The sequence below is a fragment of the Diabrotica virgifera genome, chromosome 10 (genome assembly GCF_917563875.1).
Source record: "Diabrotica virgifera virgifera chromosome 10, PGI_DIABVI_V3a".
Classification (NCBI taxonomy): Eukaryota; Metazoa; Arthropoda; class Insecta; order Coleoptera; family Chrysomelidae; genus Diabrotica; species Diabrotica virgifera.
In genome coordinates, this window is record NC_065452.1 from 106,443,326 (window position 1) to 106,468,691 (window position 25,366).

Consider the following 25,366-nt stretch of genomic DNA (forward strand, 5'->3'; position numbering starts at 1 on the left):
AGTCCATTGCTGAGCTTCATTTGGACACTTCTTAAGTTGCCCATTGTGACGTGAAAAGGTCTGTCGGTGAGCATGCTATCAATGAGTTTGGTTACCTTTTGGCACGGGATGGCACGGATCAGTTTGCAGATTAGTGCTTGTCTCCAGACGGTGTCGTATGCAGCTGATAGGTCAATGAAAGCAACGGATGTTTTTTGCTTTCTTTGAAAACCTGCTTCAATATGTGTTGTTAGGGATAGGATCTGATCTGTGCAGCTGCGGTTAGGTCTGAACCCTGCTTGCTCAATAGGTATCACCCCCAATATGTTGTTACTAATTCTGTTGTGGATTAAGCGTTCCAACAGTTTATAGACACAGCTCAGCAGTGCAATCGGTCGGTAGTTTTGGGGTTGATCATTTGCTTTACCTGGTTTCAATATGGCTATAATGGAGGCCTTTTTAAGGGAATGGGGGATTTCTCCTGATTTTAATATACAGTAAAGCGTCGATTATCTGAACGTCGATCAACCGAACGACCGGTTATCCGAACTCCCGACTCCCGCGCCCCACACTCGAATACCAAGCAAGCGTTAGTAATTAACGCATAAAATATCTTCAATTTTCTTCAATTTTGTATCCAAAAATATGTTGTTGCAAAGACTGCACTTTTTTGTTTAATTGCTTTTTGTCATTGTCAAGATATAAATACATATGTAGGTATGTAAATATGGCTTTTATTCACTTGTGGATAAATATGTATGACTATATCATTATAGTTCGATTATCCGAACAAATCGGTTTTCCGAACACCCATGTCTCCCAATTAGTTCGGATAATCGACGCTCTACTGTATCTGTATAGAAATCAGCCAGCCATTTCCTAGCATATTTGTCACAATGGAGTAAAAATTCTGGATTATTTTATCGGGGCCGGGTGCCTTTCCAGACTTAATTTCTAATATTGCTGAGGTAATTTCTTCTGAAGTAAACTCGTCAGAGTATTCAGATGTAGGCGGGCATGCAGACTTTAATATTTTTAGTTCCGGTTTTACTTTGGTGGTGTGGTCACGATCTCTAGGTGCCCTTGAGTTTGCTACAATGTGGGAGGCCACTCTGTTGGGAACTATTGGTACTTTGTCTCTAGTTGAGTGTCTGCTACTACCAAGTTTTCTAAGTAAGGACCACGCTTTTCTGCGTGATTTACTAAAGTCTAGTTTTTCCACAGTTTCCATCCATTTTTGCCGTCTGGCTGCATCCAAACTGTGCAGCAGTTCGTTCGCAATTTCTCGGTCTTGACTTTCGTTGTATTTTTGATACAATTTTTCGCATTTTTCATCCCATCCTGGGACATAATCTCTACGATATCCTCTGGGTATAGTTTTCTTCGCTGTAGATATAACCGCGCCAACAAATCTTATATAGTTTGTACGTGTTGGGGTTATCCATCCGAGACATTTGTCCAATCTCGCAGTAAAAGTCGCCCAGTCTGCTTTTTTAAAGTTCCACCTAGGTCGAGGGAAAGATGTTATTATTGGTATTTTGATGCCAACTTATTACAACTGGTCTATGTTGGCTATGTGGAAAATCTGGGAGCACTGTACGTGAAGCTGCCAGGGGTTGATTGTTTTCGTTTGTGGAGACAAAGCATAGGTCTGGGTTGTAAAATCGCCTCCAGGCTGCAGATCGAAAAGTTCCCCTATCTTTAGCGTCAAAGACTAAATACAGTAGGAAAAATGAAAGAATACCCATGAACGAACATATAAAACACGCTGTATTTTCTTCTCACCGTGTCACACAAAAAATTGGCCAGCGCAAGTACATGTCGTATTAATTATTGTTACATGTACTTGCACTGGACAATTTTCTTTGTGACACGGTGACAGGAAAATACAGCGTGTTTTATATGTTCGTTCATGGGTATTCTTTTATTTTTCCGACTGTACGTGCCAGCCCCTTCGCTCCAGTCTATCAAAGCCTCGCCGTCTTGATCACTTTGTCTATACTTCCAGAGTTCGTGATGGCTGTTGAAATCTCCAACATACACTGAGGGGTGTGGGTGGGCGTGAATAACATGCGGAGGCCACAGGACTGCCGGGGGTTTATAAATATTGCTGACAGTAATTTCGCCAATTTGTATGGTAACCGTATGAATGTTATTTATGTCTGATGTAGAACATATGCGTGCATTTTCTATTTTGTTTCGGACATAGGTTGCTACTCCATAAGCTGGATGGTAAGTTGCACCCAGTAAATCGTAACCATGAATTCTTCCTCTAGCGAGAATTTGTTCCTCGTTTTCTACATGGGTTTCCTGAATTGCGACTACGTCGATATTATTTTCAATGAGTACCTTTTGAAGGTACTCACATTTACTTCTACTAATACCTTCTATATTTAAATGGCATATTCGGACGCTTGGTCCGAGTCGTTTTGTTGCTTGGTCCTGAGAAGGTCCCTTTAAGTTGTTGTTTGGAGGCATATCTTATTATTTTAATTATTTTAATGTGTTCCTTGCCAGGAGATCTAGAGATTCTAGATTGTCTGGCTGCCTATTGTGCTAGTTCATTTAGCATTACCCAGGGTGCACGTGTAGTATTCTACTACGGACGCGAACTAGCTTTACACACCTTTTCCAGTGCCTCGCCTTCACGTGCTTAAGGCCTTCTTCCACTTTATTAATCTACCTCGTTCTGGGTCTCTTCTGGAAACTATTTGTTTCCTGGTCATAACGAATTTAGCCATTCTTTCTACATGTCCCAACCATCTGATCCTTTGCGACTTGATGAACCTGGTGATGGTAGATTCTTTGTACAAACCCATTAATTCGGGGTTATAATTAATGTCAAACCATAACTTTTACACTTTTACCACTTACAGATCTCACACTAATATTGTCTCCTTTTTTCTCTGTCCCTCCCATGATCATATATTTGGTTTTGTCCTCATTTAGCTCTAATCCGTACTTCTTTGCTTCTTCAATAATTTTCTTCACCACTCTTCTTAATTCTTTGGCGGTTCTTGCTGAGATAGTTTTAATGTTTGTCTCTTCCACCTTCATGTTGCATTTTATGATTACAGTTTCTAACACCAAGTCGAATAATGTAGTGTATAAATGATCTCCTTGTCTCACGTCTTTTGAAACCTTAAATTGATCTGAAATGGGACCGTGCCAGGCAATTTCACATTTATTTAGTGTAATTTTTACTAGTCTAATCAATTTTTTGGTATACCCAAATGCCCGACACATTTTGAGTCTACCGACACCAACAAAACATGCAGAGGAACTTCGTATCAAGTTGTCTGTATCTGCTTCAACCCTTATCCGGGCAACACATTTTACTTACGCAACCGGGCAACTCGGGTCCGTTGAGCCCACCACTGTTCTTGAATGAACTATTCATATTTACCCATATATTTCTAATATTCTTTTTTGATTTTTTATTAAAGTTAAATTTAAATTGTCTAGATCAGAAGTTCTCAATCTGTGGTACATGTACCACTGGTGGTACATATCATTATTGGCGGTGGTACACAAAACACAGAAAAAATTAAAATAGTAGTACTTAGTAAGTATTGATAATACAATTTAAAAATATAGGTGGTACCAAAAATAATAAAAATAACTGTAGATGGTGCATCACTCAAAAAGGTTGAGAATCGCTGGTCTAGATTAAAAAAAGGTGCTACTATAGTATGCGGTCTACCTCGAGAGAGCGATCTACCTGAAGTTATTAGTTGTCCAAAAAAGGCATATATGTAGCTCTGTAGAGTCGCAATATTTCCAGTACTCTATCCCCATGACTTTTTCGGCTTCTTTATTTGTACACTTCACTATTTCGTTCACAATTTTTTCGTCCTCAAGCAAACAAAAGGAGTCAACAGGATCATCTACACTTTGACCAGGGGCTAACATTACTTTGTGCACTTTGCTTTTATTATGTCGCAGGATTGCATACGTCCTGTCGGTTGTAGTTGACTCTTCTAGTTAATTCCATCCTTAGTTTAAAAAATTACACACTCTGAAATCTGGGAACTTGTAGCTACACATTCTTCTTCATTATCACTTAATACCACTTGCTTCCGAAAGATGATCTTTAATTTCAGAGTCACTTTCAATGCTACCTACTGCAGGAGATTCTTCATCATCGGAATCCCATAAATTATTTGCAATATCTTGCCGTTCTGCAGCAGATAACGGTTTTCGGGACATTTTATTCGCACTATCTACTTTTCTACTGTAATTCAATATAATTTTAGGAGCTTAGCTGTCGACACTAACATCGATATCAAACGACTGATAGCAGATGCATTATTTATTTCAAAAGATGTACAGGTAGCTACCTAACAATATTATTGCATTCCACCAATGATTATCAGTTTTTAAAAATCATTTAGAATAGATATAACACCTATTGTAAGCATCTCTTTGATGTTCACAAAAAATGGATGTTTACATTGTTTGTAACACGTTTAGACTTTATTATTGGATTTCCGGAATCATAAAAGTTGTTTAGATAATCCACAAAAACATTACCTGACTGCCAGATTAACTTCTGTAAAAAATTTTTAGACTTTAGGTATAGATACAAATAGGGTCCGACGAGCCCGTGTTGCCCGTTTACGTGACAAAATTCTTTCGACGCAATAATTTCAAAAATGATAATGAATATTTTGAATAGCTCATGACTAGACTTAGGCAAATATGCAAATAAAAAAGTATGAAATATGCGCATAAATATGCAGTATTTTTTACCCAAAAATATGCATGCTTATCTAGAAAATATGCATGTAATAAAAACAATATTTACAATATTTTTTTATTTACAAAAATATATTCAATATCTTCACATGTTGTATTAACTAGCAAGTACCTTTGTATTTTACAAACCAAGCTTGTGTAATTATATTATTTCGAATTATGGTAACAATCAATTATCAAATGCTGTTCAAAATTTTCAATTTTTTTTCAAATCATTTTTCATATTACGATAATAGTTGGTTCTAAATTAAATGGTTCTGAAAATGTCGCAGCTAGTATTGCACCAGTTCAGAAAGTTAACTACCAAGAACACCACTGGTTAAGAACTACCACTATTTATTTTAATGGTTGCTTTAAATTTTTGGAAAATTTCCTCCTCACTCAGTATGTAGTATTTTTAATGTTTTGACATAATGATTTAAATTCTTTTATTAAAAATGTACTGTCTAACAATGATAATTTGGAAGATTCTAATTGGGAAATGGTTTTGTGATCAAAACTATAGTTTGATTTTATGAATGGCACTGAACTCTATATTTTCAGCATTATCAAAGCACAATAATTATTCACAATTAGAAAGACATGTGTTCACGGCTTATTTTACAACAAACGAAACGGACCATCAAAATAAAAAATTTTACCTAGAGATATAAACTGGCAGATTTTGGAACCCTTGTATCAAGGACAAATCGTGACAAAATGTATAAGCCGGTATCTTTTATTAGTTAGTACATTCCGATACCAAAAATTTGAATACCTACCAAGAGATTATAAAACAAAATCAAATATTGAGATTTCCAAGCTATTTGTTACCTGAATATAAAAAGATATGTATAATAGTTACAACCAAAATTTCAAATTATATGCACTTTATGCACATTTATATATAGACCAGGGCGCATCTGTAAAAATATTAGTACATTTGGACGTTGAGAGGTGACTCAAATTGTTTTGCAGAAATTGCTTGAAAGTAAATCAAATAATAATATTTGAGTTATCCTCCCTCTCAAAAAGGTCCGGAACATTGTTTAAATAATCAAAATGTCAAAAAATTAAGGAAAAATTCGATTTTTTTCTTGGTTTTTTGATTATAACTTTAAAAGTATTCATTTCCGAGAAAAGTTGTACTGACATAAAAGTTGCGTAATTAAATATCCTACAACATAGAATTGGTTACAAATTTAAAAAATAGTCACCCTTGTTGCAAAATAGCAATAATTGTGAAAAAATCATACAAAAACAAGTATTCGCATTTTACGTTTTTCAACCATTTATGCTACACTTAGGACCTTCATATTTCACCCTGAAAAACTTTATGATACAATAAAACAATACTGTAAAATTCATTAAGATCGGTTCAATAGATTTTGCAAAATAAATTTTGCAATCCCGCTTTCGTAAAAAAATTCATTTTTTCAAAACGTTACAGGACTGAAAATAAAGCAGATAGCAAGTTGAAAATTTTTTTGCATATAGAAGTGTACTGTACCTTTCATTTGCAATTTTGCAAAATTAAAATCGATTAACACCACGGCGTCAGGAATTTTTTTAAATAAACATTAATTATTGGTGCTACGCGCAGGACAGCGGATAGTTTGCTCTGATTGGGCTTTCCAATGACCTTTGATAATGATTGATACATTTTAATTTTTATTACATTTCGATATAAATAAATAAATTTGTTTATTGCAAAATAAAAACACATACTCTATCCTTTGAAATAACACTTTTATTAGCAAAAACTTTTTTTGTTCATAAATTTTAACTTAATTAATAAAAGTTAATTATTTTTAAACATATGCAATTGTTTAAACAATATTTCACAAACAATAATAAAATTAATTTGATTTTTGTGGAATTAAAATATTAAAATACAACAAAATATAGAGTAAGAAAATAATATATTAGATAAAGATTGGAAGAAATTTTGGTGGAAATCAACTTGTGTGAATCGAACACCGCTGTCCTGCGCGTAGCACCAAAAATTATTGTTTATTTCAAAAATTTTCTGACGCCGTGGTAATTAATCGATTTTAATTTTGAAAATTGCAAATGAAAGGTACAGTACACTTCTATAAGCAAAAAAAATTTCAACTTGCTATCAGTGGCGACGCGTGACTTTTTCTAAAGTGTTACCAAAACCAGATTTAAAAAAAATCTTAATTAAAAAAATATTTTGAACCTCCCAAATATAAGTTTTTGTTTTCAATCCTGTGGGATAAAATTAAACAAATCACTATTCCCAAATTATATGTATGTAATTATGTACACACACCCAAACTTATATGGAATCATCTGATATTTCTTACTATTCCGTGCGAATTAAAAAAAAAACAAACACATGAAGTTAAACAATATTTATTTTAAAGCAATTTAATAACAAATACATAACAATTAAATAAAACAATAAAGTATTTAACAAACAAATTGAAAGTAGTTGTTTTAAAGTCAATAGCATACAAATTTTAACTATTTAGAATGGGAAATAAGCCACAATATTATTAAAAAATGATTTTTATTAACGTTTCGACGCCCAAATCGGGTGCCGTTGTCAAAATACAAAATACTATTAATATAAACAAAAATGTTGTTGCTTAGTAAAAAAATTCTTCTAATAATTTATTTAATTTGACTCATTTATATCGGCAATTCAGATACATATGATATGATACATTTTAAAGTAGAAGACTTTAAAATGATATTGCCAATATTTATGAGTTGCGTTCCTGGGACGACTTTACTGAAAGATAGTTCATTCGATTACATGAAATCAACCCCAACTCAAGAATATCCGTCACAAAAAAATCATAGCATGTGATCTGTCTTTAAAAAGACAACCACATGCAACGGTGACATTAAAATTCTCGCGTTAGAGATCTCATAGTAAATCACGAGGGAAAACCAGGAAAAACCTCGTGATACTATCCCGACATCGTAAGTATTTGGTCTTACATTTAATTTACTCTAAAAATTAATACCAAATTCTGACTTTACTATAATTTTGTTTAAATTATAAATAATATCAATAATACATGGGTATATAAGTAATACTAAAATATAAAATATGTACTAACTCGACTATTGACTTACTAATTGTGGTATTTTCTTTCTATTGACTTCCTCTTTCAGTATGGGTATCCACATCCTACTGCATTCCACCGAGGAATTTGCGACACAATTGGTTTCGTTTAGCATAATTAGAGCCGCTTCTTTGATTTTTCTCTTTTTACTATCTGATTCTTTCAGGACTATACTTGAATCTCTCCACTGAACTCTATGTTCATTATCCCATGCGTTTGAAAGAAATGAAAAAGAATTGTATTTATAAAATACCTTGTGAATGCGAACAGTTTTATATAGGTGAAACATCAAGACCATTAAACGTTAGAATAAGTGAACATCAATCTTATATTAAAAATAGAGAATTTGATAGATCTCAAATATGTCAACACGCATGGGATAATGAACATAGAGTTCAGTGGAGAGATTCAAGTATAGTCCTGAAAGAAACAGATAGTAAAAAGAGAAAAATCAAAGAAGCGGCTCTAATTATGCTAAACGAAACCAATTGTGTCGCAAATTCCTCGGTGGAATGCAGTAGGATGTGGATACCCATACTGAAAGAGGAAGTCAATAGAAAGAAAATACCACAATTAGTAAGTCAATAGTCGAGTTAGTACATATTTTATATTTTAGTATTACTTATATACCCATGTATTATTGATATTATTTATAATTTAAACAAAATTATAGTAAAGTCAGAATTTGGTATTAATTTTTAGAGCAAATTAAATGTAAGACCAAATACTTACGATGTCGCGATAGTATCACGAGGTTTTTCCTGGTTTTCCCTCGTGATTTACTATGAGATCTCTAACGCGAGAATTTTAATGTCACCGTTGCATGTGGTTGTCTTTTTAAAGACAGATCACATGCTATGATTTTTTTGTGACGGATATTCTTGAGTTGGGGTTGATTTCATGTAATCGAATGAACTATCTTTCAGTAAAGTTGTCCCAGGAACGCAACTCATAAATATTGGCAATATCATATCATATGTATCTGAATTGCCGATATAAATGAGTCAAATTAAATAAATTATTAGAAGAATTTTTTTACTAAGCAACAACATTTTTGTTTATATTAATAGTATTTTGTATTTTGACAACGGCACCCGATTTGGGCGTCGAAACGTTAATAAAAATCATTTTTTAATAATATTGTGGCTTATTTCCCATTCTAAATAGTTAAAATTGTAAAAATGCCACAAGAAAATAGCTTCAGAACAACAATAGCATACAAAATTTCAATGTAAAGCAAATAATGTTTAACTTGTTTTTATTTATTTTTTTTGTATTTTGTGGTAGTCAGTGTTATCACCTCTAGTCCTTATGCAAGCTTCAGTTTGCGTGGGCACGCTCCTAATCAAATTATCGACATTTTGTTGTGGTAGGTTGCTCCATCCTTTAAAAGCAGCTTGTACTAGCCGTGCAGTGTTTTGTGGATTATCCCGTCAAGCTCTAATTTTTCTTTTAAGCATGTCCCACAAATACTCTATAGGATTAAGCTCGGGTGAGCAAGCAGGCCACTCCAAACAAGGGACACCTTCTGCTTCAATGATGTCTGTATTCACTCTAATGGTATGTAGAGGTCCATTATCATGCAATAAAATTAAATTTTCTCCTGTTGCATCTCTCCAGAGACTGACTACAGATTATCAACATACCTGTGAGCAGTTAAAGTTGATTGGATGAAACTTAAAGAAGTTTTTTACGGATCACAATTCCTCTCCAGAACATTACACTTCCCCTTGTATATTTGTGAACAGATCTGACAGTTTTCGTTCTTGCTTATCTTCTCTAAGTACACGATTTCATGGGTCATCTGATTTTCCATCTGATTACATTAAATCCTGACTGTTTTTGAAAATAGCACATTTTGTCAATTCCCAATGTTACAGTTTTGGTGGGGAAGACACCAATTTAGCCGATCAATCTTATGCTGGCTGGATAACTCGGGAATCCATAACTGTCTCCTGCTGTATACTTCTTGGTACGAGCTCTTCTTCTTATCGTTTCAACTGAAACAGTCACACCTGTAGCTTCCAAAATCTGCCTTTGGAGCTGCAGGTGAGAAATGGTTGAGTGTCTTCCAGATGATTGGACAATTAAATGATCGTGGAGAGCCGTTATTACTTTTGGCGACTTTCCCTTGCTTTCTTTTTAAGCTTTCCTAGTTCCTTTTACCTAGCATATGTTTTGGACAGAACGCCCTGTATTACGCCTAGCTCTGCAGCTATGTCCATCTGAGAACATTACTTTCTCCACAAGACCAATAATTTTTCCTCGTTGTAAGTGTTATAACCCCACATGAGGCATATTTTCGTTTTTGGACGCAAAATTTAGTTTACTTATTTTCGTTCAACTTGCAACTCAAGCAAATAATCTATACCGTACCGGGCTGTACTATCCGATTGTCTAATACATTTGTTTATTTTCAATAAAAACCTTTAATCTTCGCAACAATAACAAGTTTTTTCAAAAGAAATAAATATTACTTTGAAATACATGGTGATTCCATATAAGTTTGGGTGTGTGTATATGTAACAGGTATAACAATAAATAATAAACAAACTAAACATATTATTCTACCATAAAATTAACATAAAAAAAATGAACAAGTAGGAAAAAGAACAGATTTTGAAAACTATTGTTTATATTTTAATTCTTCCATTTTCAATAATATCATTTTTTTCTTTAAAATAATATATAAAAAAATATACAAGTAGAATGACTTTTCAAGTAGTTCATCAATTACGCAATACGTAGCAACACTCTTCCATGTTTAAATGCACGCACACTGTAATCTGTAATAGGTACTAAACCAACGTTACCAATCTTCAAAATGGTTACAATACTGATATGCACCGCGTGCCCGCGCGCCGTCTCTAGACCCATCGGTCCTTCAAAATTTTCAACTAGTCCCGAGCGATAGCGAGGTTTCTCCTGTGTTACCGTTACCAGTGCCAGTATTGGTAACGGCATATGATAACGTGTCATGGATTCACATATCTCGCCAATATTTTCGTGCGTCTAGTTGGGTATTTACTGAATTAGGTACTATTAACAAGTATTTCTGTTAGTAAAAAATATAAATGGAATTATTTCGTAGTAGTCATAAAATATTTTTTGCACGATTGATCATTTTTGACTGTTTACCGTGACAGATTTTACGTCAGTAGGTGACATTTACTAGCAACTCGACGGTAAGTAATCCAACTCGACGGTAAGTACTCCAACTCGACGGTAAGTAATTCACTTACCGTCGAGTTAAAAAATCTCTTAATTTTAATTTATTTTTTGAAAGAATAAAGAAAACTAACGAATTATTTATTAAGATTGAAACTTATGGTACAATTTATTAAATTATTTAATGAAATCCCACTTGTTTGGGCTGTGGTTTCACTTCTAACAGAAACTCCTGCAGAATCGCATACATTAGTAGTATCCAACATTTTTTTTCTTCAAATACGCGATCAAAGTTGAAAACTTGGAAATATCAATGCCATCATAAAGAAAAACGGTGGATTTAATCATTTAATATTCTGCCCAGAGGCTTCCAGGAGCTTTCAACTGCATATGTCTTTGAACGAAATATGCCAATAGAGTCTTTTCTTCGATTCTTAAATTCTTGCCTTCGCACCATTTTTTAAAACTTTGGTAGGTATTTTGATAACGGATTTTGGATTTTTCGGGAATAATTGCGGAACACCCTTCTTCCCAAGCCCGTTCAATTTCTTCAAATTCACTTTCGCTCATATTTTAATTTATAATAATCAAAATTGTACTTAAAATTATTGACAACTAAATAAAAACTCAATTCTCCATTGTTGTTATGCACCCTAGTTACTACCTAACAACCAAAGTATCTATCTTGATAAAATGAATGAAACTAGTCAATATGACAAAAATGTTTAATTTTATAATTTATAATGGTATCAATCGTGCAAAAAACGTTATAAGCATGTCGAACGTTAAGGGTAACCGATCTCAGACAATAATTGGAGTCGTCGCTCCGCCCCTCCTCCAAACAATTGTCTTCGATCGGTATAAAACCCTTACCGTTCTCCAGACTTAATATACTATATTTGCAAGATTTGTAACTGTTACCAATGGTAACAGTGGTTACATGGACGCTTCGCCACTGCTTGCTATCTGCTTTATTTTCAGTCCGGTAACATTTTGAAAAAATGAATTTTTTTTGCGAAAGCTAGATTGCAAAATTTATTTTGCAAAATCTATTTAACCGATCTTAATGCATTTTACAGTATTGTTTTACTGTATCATAAAGTTTTTCTGGGTGAAATATAAGGGTCCTAATTGTAGCATAAATGGTTGAAAAACGTAAAATGCGAATACTTGTTTTTGTATGTTTTTTTGAAATTATTGCTATTTTGCAACTAGGGTGACTATTTTTTAAATTTTTAACCAATTCTATACTGTAGGAAATTTAATTACGCAACTTTTATGTCAGTACAACTTTTCTCGGAAATGAATACTTTTAAAGTTATAATCAGAAAACGAAGAAAAAAATCGAATTTTTCCTTCAATTTTTGACACTTTGATTATTTAAACAATGTTCCGGACTTTTTTGAGAGGGAGGATAACTCAAATATTATTATTTGATTTATTTTCAAGCAATTTCTGCAAAAAAATTTGAGTCACCTCTCAACGTCCATCTCAAAACAGATGCGTCCTGGACTAATAAAAATATGCAAAATTGTAAATTTTTGCATTTTTTACGCATAATATGCAATTTGCATATTTGCCTAAGTCTACTCATGACTATGTTGAAGTAAACATACTTCTAAACAAATTCAATAAAAAATGTTTTATCAGTTTATGATAAAAGAATTGGTGTCTCGGGCCCGTTGGACCCACCTTGCCCGGATAAGGGTTAAGAAGATTTGGTCTATTAGTAGATCTGTCCTTTCTAAAGCCGACGTGGTACTCTTTCCGTATAATAACTTAGTCTATTTCTCAATATTCTTGACAATATTTTGTGTTCAGTATCTAGTAATGCTATACATTTCTAGTTGTCACACTTCAGTTTATCTCCTTTTTTTATAAGAAAATATATAGGGACAAATAGAAATTGTAAAGGTAAAATAACAAAAGTGATAGTATCAACAAAATATATTAATTTATAAAAATTTGTATATTTATCAAAGCTTTATATTTGTATAATATATTATTTAGATTTGTCTATTTAATTTAAATTTGTAAATTTAATATAAATTTGTATATTTAATTTAAGTTTTGCATATTTAAAACGTAAGTATAAATTAATAATCTTAATTAGGAAGGGGTAGCGCACATATTTTGTTATGTGCGAAAATTGCCAAAAATCCAGCCAATGTAATTCCTATACTATCCCCAAATGTTGTAATTGCCATGGAAAACTGCTTGTTTTCTTCAGCGACCTACAAAAGCAAGAGGTTAGAAAATAGTCGGTTTCAGGACTATTATAATCAGTGGCGGATAGACGTGGCAAATGGGGAAATCCCAAAAAAAATGTTGAAAAGTAAAAATATGAGGCTCCTAGGGAACATCAAATAGCTGTTGTTCTTGTTGAACATCTTTATAAGATCATGTCAAAACCTCGTTACGGCTTGCGACGTCAAGACACCGTCAAAAAATTTGTGGGAGACACTCCAGCATGCAAGATTTCAGTTTCTCCAGGACTTGTGTTATGGAAGAATTTGGACCAATCACGGGTCACAGATTTTCGATTTGACACTTGACAGTGAGATTATCAACTTTCGAAAACATATCAATTTACCACAATAAAAACAAAGGCTATAGCGGGATAAGATGGTCAAAATTGCACCAGGCTCGATTCAGTTTTGGCTTTAGCCATTCGAAAATATATAATTGAAAACTCACTCAGCCAAATTTTCAAGTCCCTAGATGCTCCGGGGGTCCGCTATGGAAAAAAACGTGTTTTTTTGAAAACATTTTTTTCCAGACGCTGTATTGCTGCAAAAATCTGAAAAAATTAATGAATGCGTATCTTAACAACACAAAGCTGCCTGATTTTTTTTCAGATTTTTAGCTTTAAAATTGAGCGCAGGAAAAATTTTTGAAATTTTCAAAAAATTTTTAGGTTATGTTGTAATTTTTTCGCCAACTTTAAAATATTATTATTTTGTGTATTTTTTTCCATTCTTTCGAATGGCATAGGCACCATTATCATTTTCTACGTGGAAAATACCTAAAAATCGAAAAAACTGTTTTTTTTTGGCATTTTCTGAAGTTTTTGACGCATAAACTCAACAACATACAGCTAAATTAATCATCATTTACATTTTTATATGTATTGTTACATTTACAATAAAAATCAGTTATTAGAACTTATTTTCTTTCCTACAGCATGCTCAAAACCCCGTTTTTCGGCGTTTTTACTAAATAGCCTCAGAAATCAGTAAAAAAAAATAATTCTTTTAACGTTTAAAAAATTAAAATTTTGTTGTTCTCGATAGAATGTAATACAATTAATACTTAAATAAATTATTTTTTGTTTTGCACGATTGTTTGAATTTCATATATAATAATATCGTCCCATTAAGGGTACCCTGCCATAGGCTTATAAAAAAAATCAATAAATTAATTTTTTTAACGTTTTAACGTTTAAAAAATAAACATTTTTGTAGTATTCGATAGAACATGTTGCCCCTTTATAAAAATGCTTGTTGCGGCTGTGGAAAAAACTCAGGATAAATCAGTCCTCAAGTACCCGCCGTCGAAGCCACTAACTACTTACATACGTAATAAAAATATTTTTAAAATAATAAAATAAGAAAATCTACGGTTTCGTTTTGATTAAAAAATAAAAAAAATAAAATAAAAAAAATATTTTTATTAAACGTTAATGAGGAATTATTAATTAAATAAACAATTATTAAATTATTTGAATTACTTAATTGATTAAATAGTGCAACCTAAAGAGTGCAGAGTGTTTAAAGGGATTAATAAATTAATTATTAAAAAGTTACTACACAATCATGAAATTACAAAATTCAAATTAATATACAGCATGGTGCAAAGAAAGGAATAAATTCGTTATTTCGTAAACTGGCGACTTTCGGAAAAATCCCGAAACGGGTCGAGTGTGATACGAGTGACGTCATCCATCTGGGCGTGATGACGTAATCGATGATTTTTTTAAATGAGAATATGGGTCGTGTGGCAACTCATTTGAAAGGATATTCAGTTCTCTATTCATTAATGTAAACACTAACACAATTATTTATACAGGGTGACCAAAAAAAATTGAATTAAATTAATTGACATAAAAAGAAGAATTTAAGTAATGTATTTACTTCAAAATATATTTTACTGCTGTTAGAAAACAGAAGAAAATGTTTGAGATATAAACATTGCTTTTCACTTAAATTCAATGTTCAAGCCAGCTCCTGCCAGCCACCTGCCTCTTGGAAGTTTGAACATTTAATTTAAGCGAAAAGCAATGTTTATTTTTCGAATAAACATTTTTTCCGTTTTCTGAAAGTAAAATATATTTTGAAAAAAATAAATTACATACATTTTTTTTTGTAAATTAATTTATTTAAAAAAATTTGGTCACTCTGTATAAATAATAAGGGTAATGTTTCCATTGTTTTCAATCTGGTGGGATGTAGAGTAATATTTTTGATGTTATTTTATGTGCTATTAGATTGAAAACTTAGTCCTTTCTAATAATGGTAATGTTTATACTACTGAATAGAGAATTGAATAACCTTTCGAATAACCAAATTATAGTAAAGTCCCAGTGATTGGCTGTGTACCATAGTTAAAAAACTTACACAGAAATAAAAACTTCGGTTTGTATAATGGTATAAAATTCTATTAAAAAACTTTTAAAAAAGTCATCCAAATAGATTATAGAAAAACATCAGAACATTTTCTATCTAGTCAGATCATCTTCAGTGGCATTCTGTTTAGTAACTGAAACTAGCCCGCTAGTTGATATATTATTATGTAGTCTTCAAAATTACATAATTATTTATTAAAATTTCCCATATAAATAGTTAATCATAAAAATGCCACAAGGAAATAGCTTCAGAACAACATTAAAATTATACTTTTGAAATGCGGCACAATGTCGAAATTAATGGATTTTACTAAAGCTCAAAAGCAGCATGGCTTCCCCGCTCGAAAAACTGAAGGGGTACTTGTCACAACGAGTTCGAGGTCAAGACGGAATTCGGTCTGTGTCACTCGTCTTGACTTGTCATTCCAAAAGTATAATTTTAATAAAATTTTTATTTTAATAAAATTATGTAATTTTAAAGACTATGTATCAACTAGTGGGCTAGGTTTCAATTACTACACAGAATGTCACTGAAGATGATTTTACTAGATCGAAAACGTTCTGGATGTTCTTGGATGACTTTTTTAAAAGTTTTTAATAAAATTTTATAACATTATACAAACCAAAGTTCTTTACTACTATGGTTTTTCAAATAACCGTAATTCTCATTAAAAAAATTCATCGATTACGTCATCACGCCCAGATGGATGACGTCACTACTAGTATGATATATATGCCAAAAAATCACAATTAAAAAATCGACCTCTTTCGGGATTTTTCCTTAGAGTCGACAGTTTAATAAATAACGAATTTATTCCTTTCCTTTGCATCATACTGTATATCAATTTGAATTTGAATTTTGTAATTTCATGAGTACGTAGTACCTTTTTAATAATTAATTTATTAATCCCTTTAAACACTGCACTCTTCAGGTTGCACTATTTAAGCAATTAAATAATTCAAATAATTTAGTAATTTATTTATATAATAATTCCTCATTAACGTTTAATAAAACGATTTTTATTACGTAAGTAGTTGGTGACTTCGAAGGCAGTACTTGAGGAGTGGTTTTTTTCTATCGAACACTACAAAATTTTTATTTTTTAAACGTTAAAAAAATTAATTTATTGTTTTTTTTTATAAGCCTATGGCAGGATACCCTTAATGGGACGATATTATTATATATGAAATTCAAATAATCGTGCAAATAAATCGCTTATTTAAGTATTAATTGTATTACATTCTATCGATAACAACAAAATTTTAATTTTTTAAACGTTAAAAAAATTATTTTTTGATTGATTTTTGAGGCTATTTAGTAAAAAAAAAATAAGTTTTATTAACTGATTTTGATGGTAAAGATAAAAATACATATAAAAATGTAAATGATGATTAATTTAGCTGTATGTTGTTGAGTTTATGAGTAAAAAACTTCAGAAAATGCCAAAAAAAAAAACAGTTTTTTCGATTTTTAGATATTTTCCACGTCGAAAATGATAATGATGCCTATGCCATTCGAAAAAATGGAAAAAAAAAATACACAAAATAACAATATTTTAAAGTTGTCGAAAAATTTACAACATAACCTAAAATTTTGTTGAAAATTTCAAAAATTTTTCCTGCGCTCAATTTTGAAGCTACAAATCTGAAAAAAATCAGGCAGATTTGTGTTGTTAAGATACGCATTCATTAATTTTTTCAGATTTTTGCAACAATACAGCGTCCTAAAAAAATCTTTTCAAATAACACGTTTTTTTCCATAGGGGACCCCCCGGAGCACCTAGGGACTTGAAAATTTGGCTGAGTGAGTTTTCAATTATATATTTTCGAATGGCTAAACCCAAAACTGAATCAAGCCTGGTGCAATTTTGACCATCTTATCCCGCTATAGCCTTTGTTTTTAATACTGTGTGTTTACCTCTTTCATTTTGTTATTTTTATACACTTCTATTTTGTTCTGTAGTATTCTGTCCTTTCATTCATCATTGTAGCCTGTAGGTGAATTGGATTTATAGAAGTATAATTGGATTTACATTTATCAAAATATAGTGAACTCTAAAAATGAATTTAAATTCAGAAGATGTAAGTGTAATGATATGTGGATAATTAATGATAATTTTAATTCTATGTAAATGTAAAATAAATACACCTTAAATATAAATACAATAAGTGTTTTAATTTATTACCAAAACAAATTTTAAATAGTATCTAATAGTAAATTTAAATAGTACACTTTTGTTAGATCCAAACCCTCAAAAATAGACAAGTTACAACCAAAGAAATAAAATGATTGGGATTTTTTAATTTTCTAATATATAGGTATGTATTTTACCTTTCATTATAAGACTTTTTCTATGCTTGGAGTTACACAAAATAATAAGATAAATACTTGTGGATTTTCTATAATTTTTTTTATAGAAAAACAACCAATATCATCTTTTTCTTATGGTATTCCCTACAGTACATCTACTTATACAATACTTTTGCTTATACAGGGTGTTTCATTGGGAAACGGAAATACTTAAATGGTGAATAGAGGTCACCGAGGCCGTTCTAGGTATGCTAAATTGTTTGCCCTAGCGACTTTTATATCTGAGTTACAGGGTGTTTTATCGATTTTGCTCATTTCTTTCCTAAGCCATGACTTTAGAACCACCCTGTATATTTTTTTAATATTTGGTACACATATGTCTCATTCAAAACCCAAACTATCGACATACTAACCATAAGAAAAATCCAGGTCCGGATTAACAAAAAATTATAAAGTAATTGTGACCTTAAAACAACACCCTGTATATTAAAATTTTGAAAATCTGTTTGCATATTAGAAAACACCACAAAAACTAAGTCGAACGGTTCGTTTCGATTTTTCGGCCAGACAATTTTTTAATTTTAATTTTGAAATTATATTGAATTTTTAAGAACTCAACATTCAAAAGCAGGTATTATTAACTTTTAATTATAAATTATTAAAGTTATTGAATAAATACTCATTTTACAATGAATCAATACTTATTTACCACTTTGGAAAGAACTAATTAATAATCACAAGAAAAATCCAGGTCAGGATTAACAAAAAAACATAAAGTAATTGTGAACTTGAAACAACACTCTGTATATTGACATTTTCAAAATTTGTTTGCACATTTGAAAAGACCACAAAAATCCGAGTTTATCGGTTCACTTTGATTTTTTGTGCAAAAATTTATAAACTTTAATTTTGAAATTAAATTTATTCAAATTTTTAAGAACCCAGAAATTAATAAGCAGGTTTTTAAAGAACTTTTAATAATAAATCATTCAAGTTAATGAATAAATACTAATTTTAAAAATAATCAGTTATTATTTACTGCGTTAGAAGGACTCACTTACTAATCACAAGAAAAAAGCAGGTCCGTATTAACAACAAAATACAAAGTAATTGTGACCTTGAAAAAACACCCTGTATATTGAAATTTTTAAAATACGTTTGCACACCTGAAGAGAGCACGGAAAACTAAGTTTAATGTCTGCTTAATTTTTTGTGCAGACAATTTAATGACATTACTTTTGAAATTATATCGAAATTTTTATTATGAGTTCCCAGAGTTCTTAAAAATTTCGACATAATTTCAAAATTAAATTCATTAAATTATCTAGCCAAAAAATTGAAGCGAACGATTAACTTAGTTTTTTGTGCTCTTTTCATACCTATGTGCAAACGGATTTTGAAAATTTCAATATACAGGGTGTTGTTTCAAGGATACAATTACTTTACATTGTTTTGTTAATCCGGACCTGGATTTTTGTTGTGATTTGTAATTGGGTCGTTTGAATGTCGAATGTTCGAATTTATTGTTAAAAGTGCTTTAAAAATCTGCTTTTTAATTGAATCGTTTATTTCAGAAAGGGGTCAAGTCACAAAAATCTGCTTTTAAGAAAAACAAAAAAAAAACGTGTTTACATTCAACAAAAATTTTATTTATATAAAATAAAAATTCTCACTAATAACCTGTAGTGTTTGTCAAAAATTATTGTATTTTTCAAAAATTTATCTTGTTAATTTGTTGAAGAAAAAAATAACTAATTTTTTGCACTTGGCCCCTTTCTGAAATAAAGTTGGTGTTTACATTCAAACAAATTTTATTTATATAAAATAAAAATTCTCACTAATAACCTGTAGCGTTTGTCAAAAAGTATTGTATTTTTCAAAAATTTTTCTTGTTAATTTGTTTAAGAAAAAAATAAATAATTTTTTGCACTTGGCCCCTTTCTGAAATAAAGTTGGTGGTTACACAATTTTTAAGCAAGGAGTCATGTGTTGTTGCATGGCCCCTTTCTGCCCTATGGCAGCCATTGATTCCTTTCTGCAACAAAAGCTGTATTTACGTTTAAATTAAAAAATTCCACCAAAAACTCATTTTGTCAAAATTAGTCACTTGACCCCTTTCTGAAATAAACGATTCAATTTCAGTGTTCCTAAAGGTATCAATATATTTAATTTCAAAATTAAAGTCATTAAATTTCCTTCGCAAAAAATGAAAGCAAACTGATAAACTCAGAGTTTTGTGGTCTTTTCAAATGTGCAAACAAATTTTAAAAATTTCAATATACAGGGTGTTGTTTCAAGATCACAATTACTTTATGTTTTTTTGTTAATCCGGACCTGGATTTTTCTTGTGATTAATAATTGGGTCGTTCCAATGTGGTAAATAAGTATTGATTAATTTTAAAATAAGTATTTATTCAATAGCTTTAATAATTTATAATTAAAAGTTAATAATACCTGCTTTTTAAAGAGTTCTTAAAAAATTCAATATAATTTCAAAATTAAAGTCATAAAATTGTCTGGCCGAAAAATTGAAGTGAACTATTAGCCTTAGTTTCTTGTGCTCTTTTCAAATATGCAAACAGATTTTTAGAATTTCAATATACAGGGTGTTGTTTTAAGGTCACAATTACTTTATAATTTTTTGTTAATCTGGACCTAGATTTTTCTTCTGATTAGTATGTCGGTCGTTTGGGTTTTGGATGAGACACATGTGTACCAAATATCAAAAAAATATACAGGGTGGTTCTAAAGTTATGGCTTAGGAAAGAAATTGGCAAAATCGATAAAACACCCTGTAACTCGGTTATAAAAGTCGGTAGGGCAAAAAATGTAGTATATGAACCGCCAAAACCGCCTCGGTGACCTCTATTCACAATTAAAGTATTTCCGTTTCCCAATGAAACACCCTGTATAAATAAAATATATAAAACTATAATGTAACCAAAAATGCGTTTATACTTTTAAATACATACCTATACAATTTTATTTATATAAATAATACACATTACCCATTAAACTGTTAAACGTGGGCACATACAGTTAAAAAGTGCACAGGAAAAAAACCTAAAATGAAATAAACACATAAGTACCATTCTAAAATTCTTTACCCAAATCCAAATTATTTATTAAGCTGGATTTATAGTTTGACGGACTGTAGACATAGACACTCTGAAAAAATATCAACATAGAAGTTTGTGTACTCTTGTTTATAAAGCTTGCCACGCATGGGGAGCTATACTATAATATATTATATCACATCGCTCACTATAACGATTCCTAACTAGGAACCTAATTAGTTAGGAACTAATGGTTCCATGCGTGCAGGTTCACTCATCATTACTATAGTAGATCGCTCACTACAGCGATTCCTAACTAGGAACCTAATTAGTTAGGAACGAATGGTTACGTGCGTGCAGGCTCATTCATTACTATTAGTGAGCGATATGATATATTATAGTATAATAGCTCCCCGTGCGTGATAAGCTTTATAATCAAGAGTACACAAACTTCTATGTTGATCTTTTTCACACTCTACAGTCTGTCAAACTATAAATCCAGCTTAATAAATAATTTGAATTTGGGTAAAGAATTTAGAATGGTACTTATGTGTTTATTTCATTTTAGGCTTTTTCTGGCTATTTTTTAAATGTGTGTACGTTTAATGGGTAATGTGTGTGATTATATATTGTAGCTGATTTGCAAAAAGAGGCCAAGTAACATTTTTATATTTTTACTACCAGTTTTACTTTTACACAACCAGTTTAAAACAAAATGTTACTTGGCACCAAAAAATTATGAGACTATCTCAACAACAATAAGTAATACACTTGACCCCTGTTTACAGAATAGGTAGACCTTCGTACCTATCATTTTTGCTCCCTCTTTTGAATAAAAGGTCACTTGGTACCTTTTTGCAAATCAGCGCCGATATTTAAAATAACATTGTATATTATGTATTTAAAACTATCAAGGCACTTTTGATTACATTATAGTTTTATACATTTTAATTATATAAGCAAAACTATTGTATAAGTAGATGTACTATATACTGTAGTGAATACCATATGAAAAAGATGACATTGGTTGTTTTTGTATAAAGAAATTATAGAACATTCAAAAGTATTTACCTTATTATTTTGTGTGACTCCAGCATAGAAAAGTCTTATAATGACTACACTATATACATGTATGTATAATGACTATACATACTAGAAAATTAAAAAATCCCAATCATTTTCATTATTCAAATACCTTACTATTTGATAATAAAATTTGTTTTGGTAATTAATTAAAACACTTGTATTTATATTTAAGGTGTATTTATTTTACATTTTCATAGTATTAAAATTATTATCATAATATATCTACATATAATTACACTTACATCTTCTGAATTTGAATTCATTTTTAGAGTGCACTTTGATAAATATGTAAATCCATTTATTATACTTCTATAAATTATCCAATTAACCTACAAAGATCAATAAAAGTACAGAATACTACAGAACAAAATAAAAATGGATAAAAATAACAAAATGAAAGAGGTAAGCACACATTTAAAAACAAATTTGTTTTTAGTTTTTTTATTGTGGTAAATGGATCTATTTTCAAAAGTTGACAATCGAACTGCCAAGTATCAAAAAATCGAAAATCTGTGACTCGTGATTGGTCCAAATTCTCCCATAACACAAGTCCTGGAGAAACTGAAATCTCGCCTCCAGCATATCAGGTCATCCATTGAAAAATTCACACCGAGAATGTAGTACGGCTAAGATAGGGCAATACATTTCTAATCGGGAATAAACGCACAGGGTTGTCGGTCTTCACCAGTTGTTGATTGCTCTCTCAAGAGCGTCGCACAGGAACTGTGGCAACACTGAATGCGAATTCGTATCTTAACCGTACTGCAATTCCAGTGTGAATTTCACGTTAGAACTAGATAATACGGAAGAAGTTCCCCAAAAGCCGTAGGTACGATTCACTCATTTTTGATACGTAGGTATCTGAAATGAATGAATTTTACCCTTCGATGGTGCGACAGCCTCATGCCTCATGGTTTAAATATGGAAAATAAAACTCCTAAGAACAATTTTTAGAGTTTTCAAAATTTGTATCCAATGATTGAGACAGACTTAGTGAAGTTGGACCTTTACCAGCCTAGAGAACAAGCTAGACTTAGATCGGGATACATCACTAACGACCACATACTAGTGATAAAGAACCTGATAGAGAAGTCTGTAGAACACAACAAACCATTGGCACTGATATTCGTGGACTATGAGAAAGCATACCATGAACCAGCAGAAAATATTAAAATCATTGACAGAATGCCACAGCTAGCACAAGCCTGTCTGAACAAGAAACAAGTAAATATTGTATACAGCGGGGAATACCGCAAGGAGACACCGTCTCTCCAAAGCTATTCATGACGCTTGTAGAACATACTTGTAAGAAGGCAGATCTGAATGACTATGGTATCAACAGTACCATAGTATCTGTTGAGATACTATGTGATACTATTGTGAAAGGCAGAGAAAACCAGATATCTAAGCTGCCACGTTGCATAGAATTAGCCTTGGCAGCGTTTGGTAAATAAAACTATGTATTTAAATCGGGCCTACCCATATACCTCCAGAGAAAAATCTTTAACCAGTGACCTCTACTCACCAATGGAGTGAAATTATTAACACTCGCAAAAAAGTAGTGAAGAAATACGTCATAGAACAAAAACAATAGACGCTACCGAAAAAATCGCGTCGCTAAAATGGTTTTGGCCAGGACATGTCACCAATTTATCAGACAACCGATGGACAAAACGTATTGTCGAGTGAAGGCTAAGACAAGAAGCACTACGGAGCAAAGGACGCCAACTAACCAGATGGACTGATGACCTAAGGCGTGTTAGCAGTAACTCATATAGGTCGATGATGAATGGAGATTAAAAACAAACAAAAAAGTGAAAGATCTATTTCAAATATCCCTTTAAAATAAAGAGGAATTTAAATTAGGTCACTAAACGTTTAAAGGTACACAAGGAATATTAAAATATAAAAGTTAAAACAATAGTAATGTTTTACTTACTTCAGTTGAAATTCTGTAAAAGGTGTTAACATAAGAAGATCCTCCTAATAGTCCTTCCCATAAAACCAGAACTACAACTATGTAGAAGTTGGGAATATAATAAAATACTGCTTCTGTGGTAAATATCACAACATTAATGCCCTGCAATTGATTAAGTTTAAATATACATACACAACCGTACAAATCGTACAAATACAGTCACATAAGACTGCAACAAATAAAATATAACTATCAGAGGCATTAATTAAATTACCTGGAACAGTGTCATCCACCATGTTTGTTTAATATGGAACAAGTTAACTGAAGATCTGGAAAAGAACACTCCAATTTGGTAAGTAACTTGAAACCATCTGTATTGATCGTCATTTGATATACTTGAGTTTTTGATCCTAATTAACTCAAACTAAAATGAAATTAATTTTAATTAGTTATACAGGGTGTCCAGAAACTCTCCCGACAAACCAAGACCGGAGATTCCTCAGATAATTTGAAGATAATTTAACCCAATTCATCTAGTCTGAAAATGCTTCCTAGGGGAGCTAGAGCTCTTTAAACATGGCGTCTTGTAATTAGTTTTTTTTTTAATAGCTCCAGAACGTTTCTATTTAGAAGAACCAAAACTAGTATGCCTATTTATCTTCCAGAGATCAATCCATTCCATCAATTGCGAATTTCTAGTACCGGTCATAGGCGTCCGTTTTGGGTAGGCCAACGGTTATTCTATTCCATAATTTTTTGGCTTTAACTTTTAAGTATTTTGATACTGGATTATTAAACTCTCGAGGTATTCTGGTACTAAAAGGTATTCTTGCTTAAGTCGGTATGACCCACCGTTTTCTAGAAAAATCAATTTGAAAATTTTTCATTTTTTTAATTTGAAAAAAAATTTCAAAAAAAAACTACACTCACCAGCACAAAATTCCGCCATCCAAAATTTTTGATCAAGTTTGACAATTTATAACTTTATTATTTGTGCTCCGATTATCAAGATTCTTGCACCAGCTTGTAGATACATGTATTGGTGTCGTTTGGTATTATTCCGGTAACAAAAAAATTTTGCTTGCATGTCATTATACAGGGGTGAATGGAAACGTTGTATTTTCTCCCAACTTTAAAAAATTCTGTGGAAAAATGGAATCGCCGATTTTGTTTCACAGTCCTGTCATATTATCCCGGAGGCATCACTAAAATTTTGTTTTTTTGAATTATGTATATGAATATCTCTTTTCTTGTAAGAGCTGTACCATTTTTTGTAAATAAAAACAATGATTGACTCATAAAATAGAGATTAGATTGATAAAATTAGAATGGCCCGCAGGCAGCCCAGATCTCAATCCTATTGAGCATTTATGGGATGAATTAAAA

At 31.6% G+C, this 25,366-nt stretch overlaps 1 protein-coding gene across 5 annotated transcripts in view; it reads right to left on the reverse strand.

Annotated features, from left to right (window-relative positions):
* Positions 1-12,917: 12,917 nt before the first annotated feature.
* The window catches only part of LOC126878552 (battenin), a 163,541-nt gene continuing 151,092 nt past the window's right edge, over positions 12,918-25,366 (reverse strand). For all 5 annotated transcript variants that reach the window (XM_050641335.1, XM_050641332.1, XM_050641333.1 and 2 more), the window contains 3 exons: positions 24,255-24,404; positions 24,002-24,142; positions 12,918-13,219 (listed from right to left, as the gene is read on the reverse strand). In XM_050641335.1, coding sequence (XP_050497292.1) covers positions 13,091-13,219; positions 24,002-24,142; positions 24,255-24,404 — 420 coding nt within the window. In that variant the 3' untranslated portion in view covers positions 12,918-13,090. The remainder of the gene's footprint in view (positions 13,220-24,001; positions 24,143-24,254; positions 24,405-25,366) is intronic.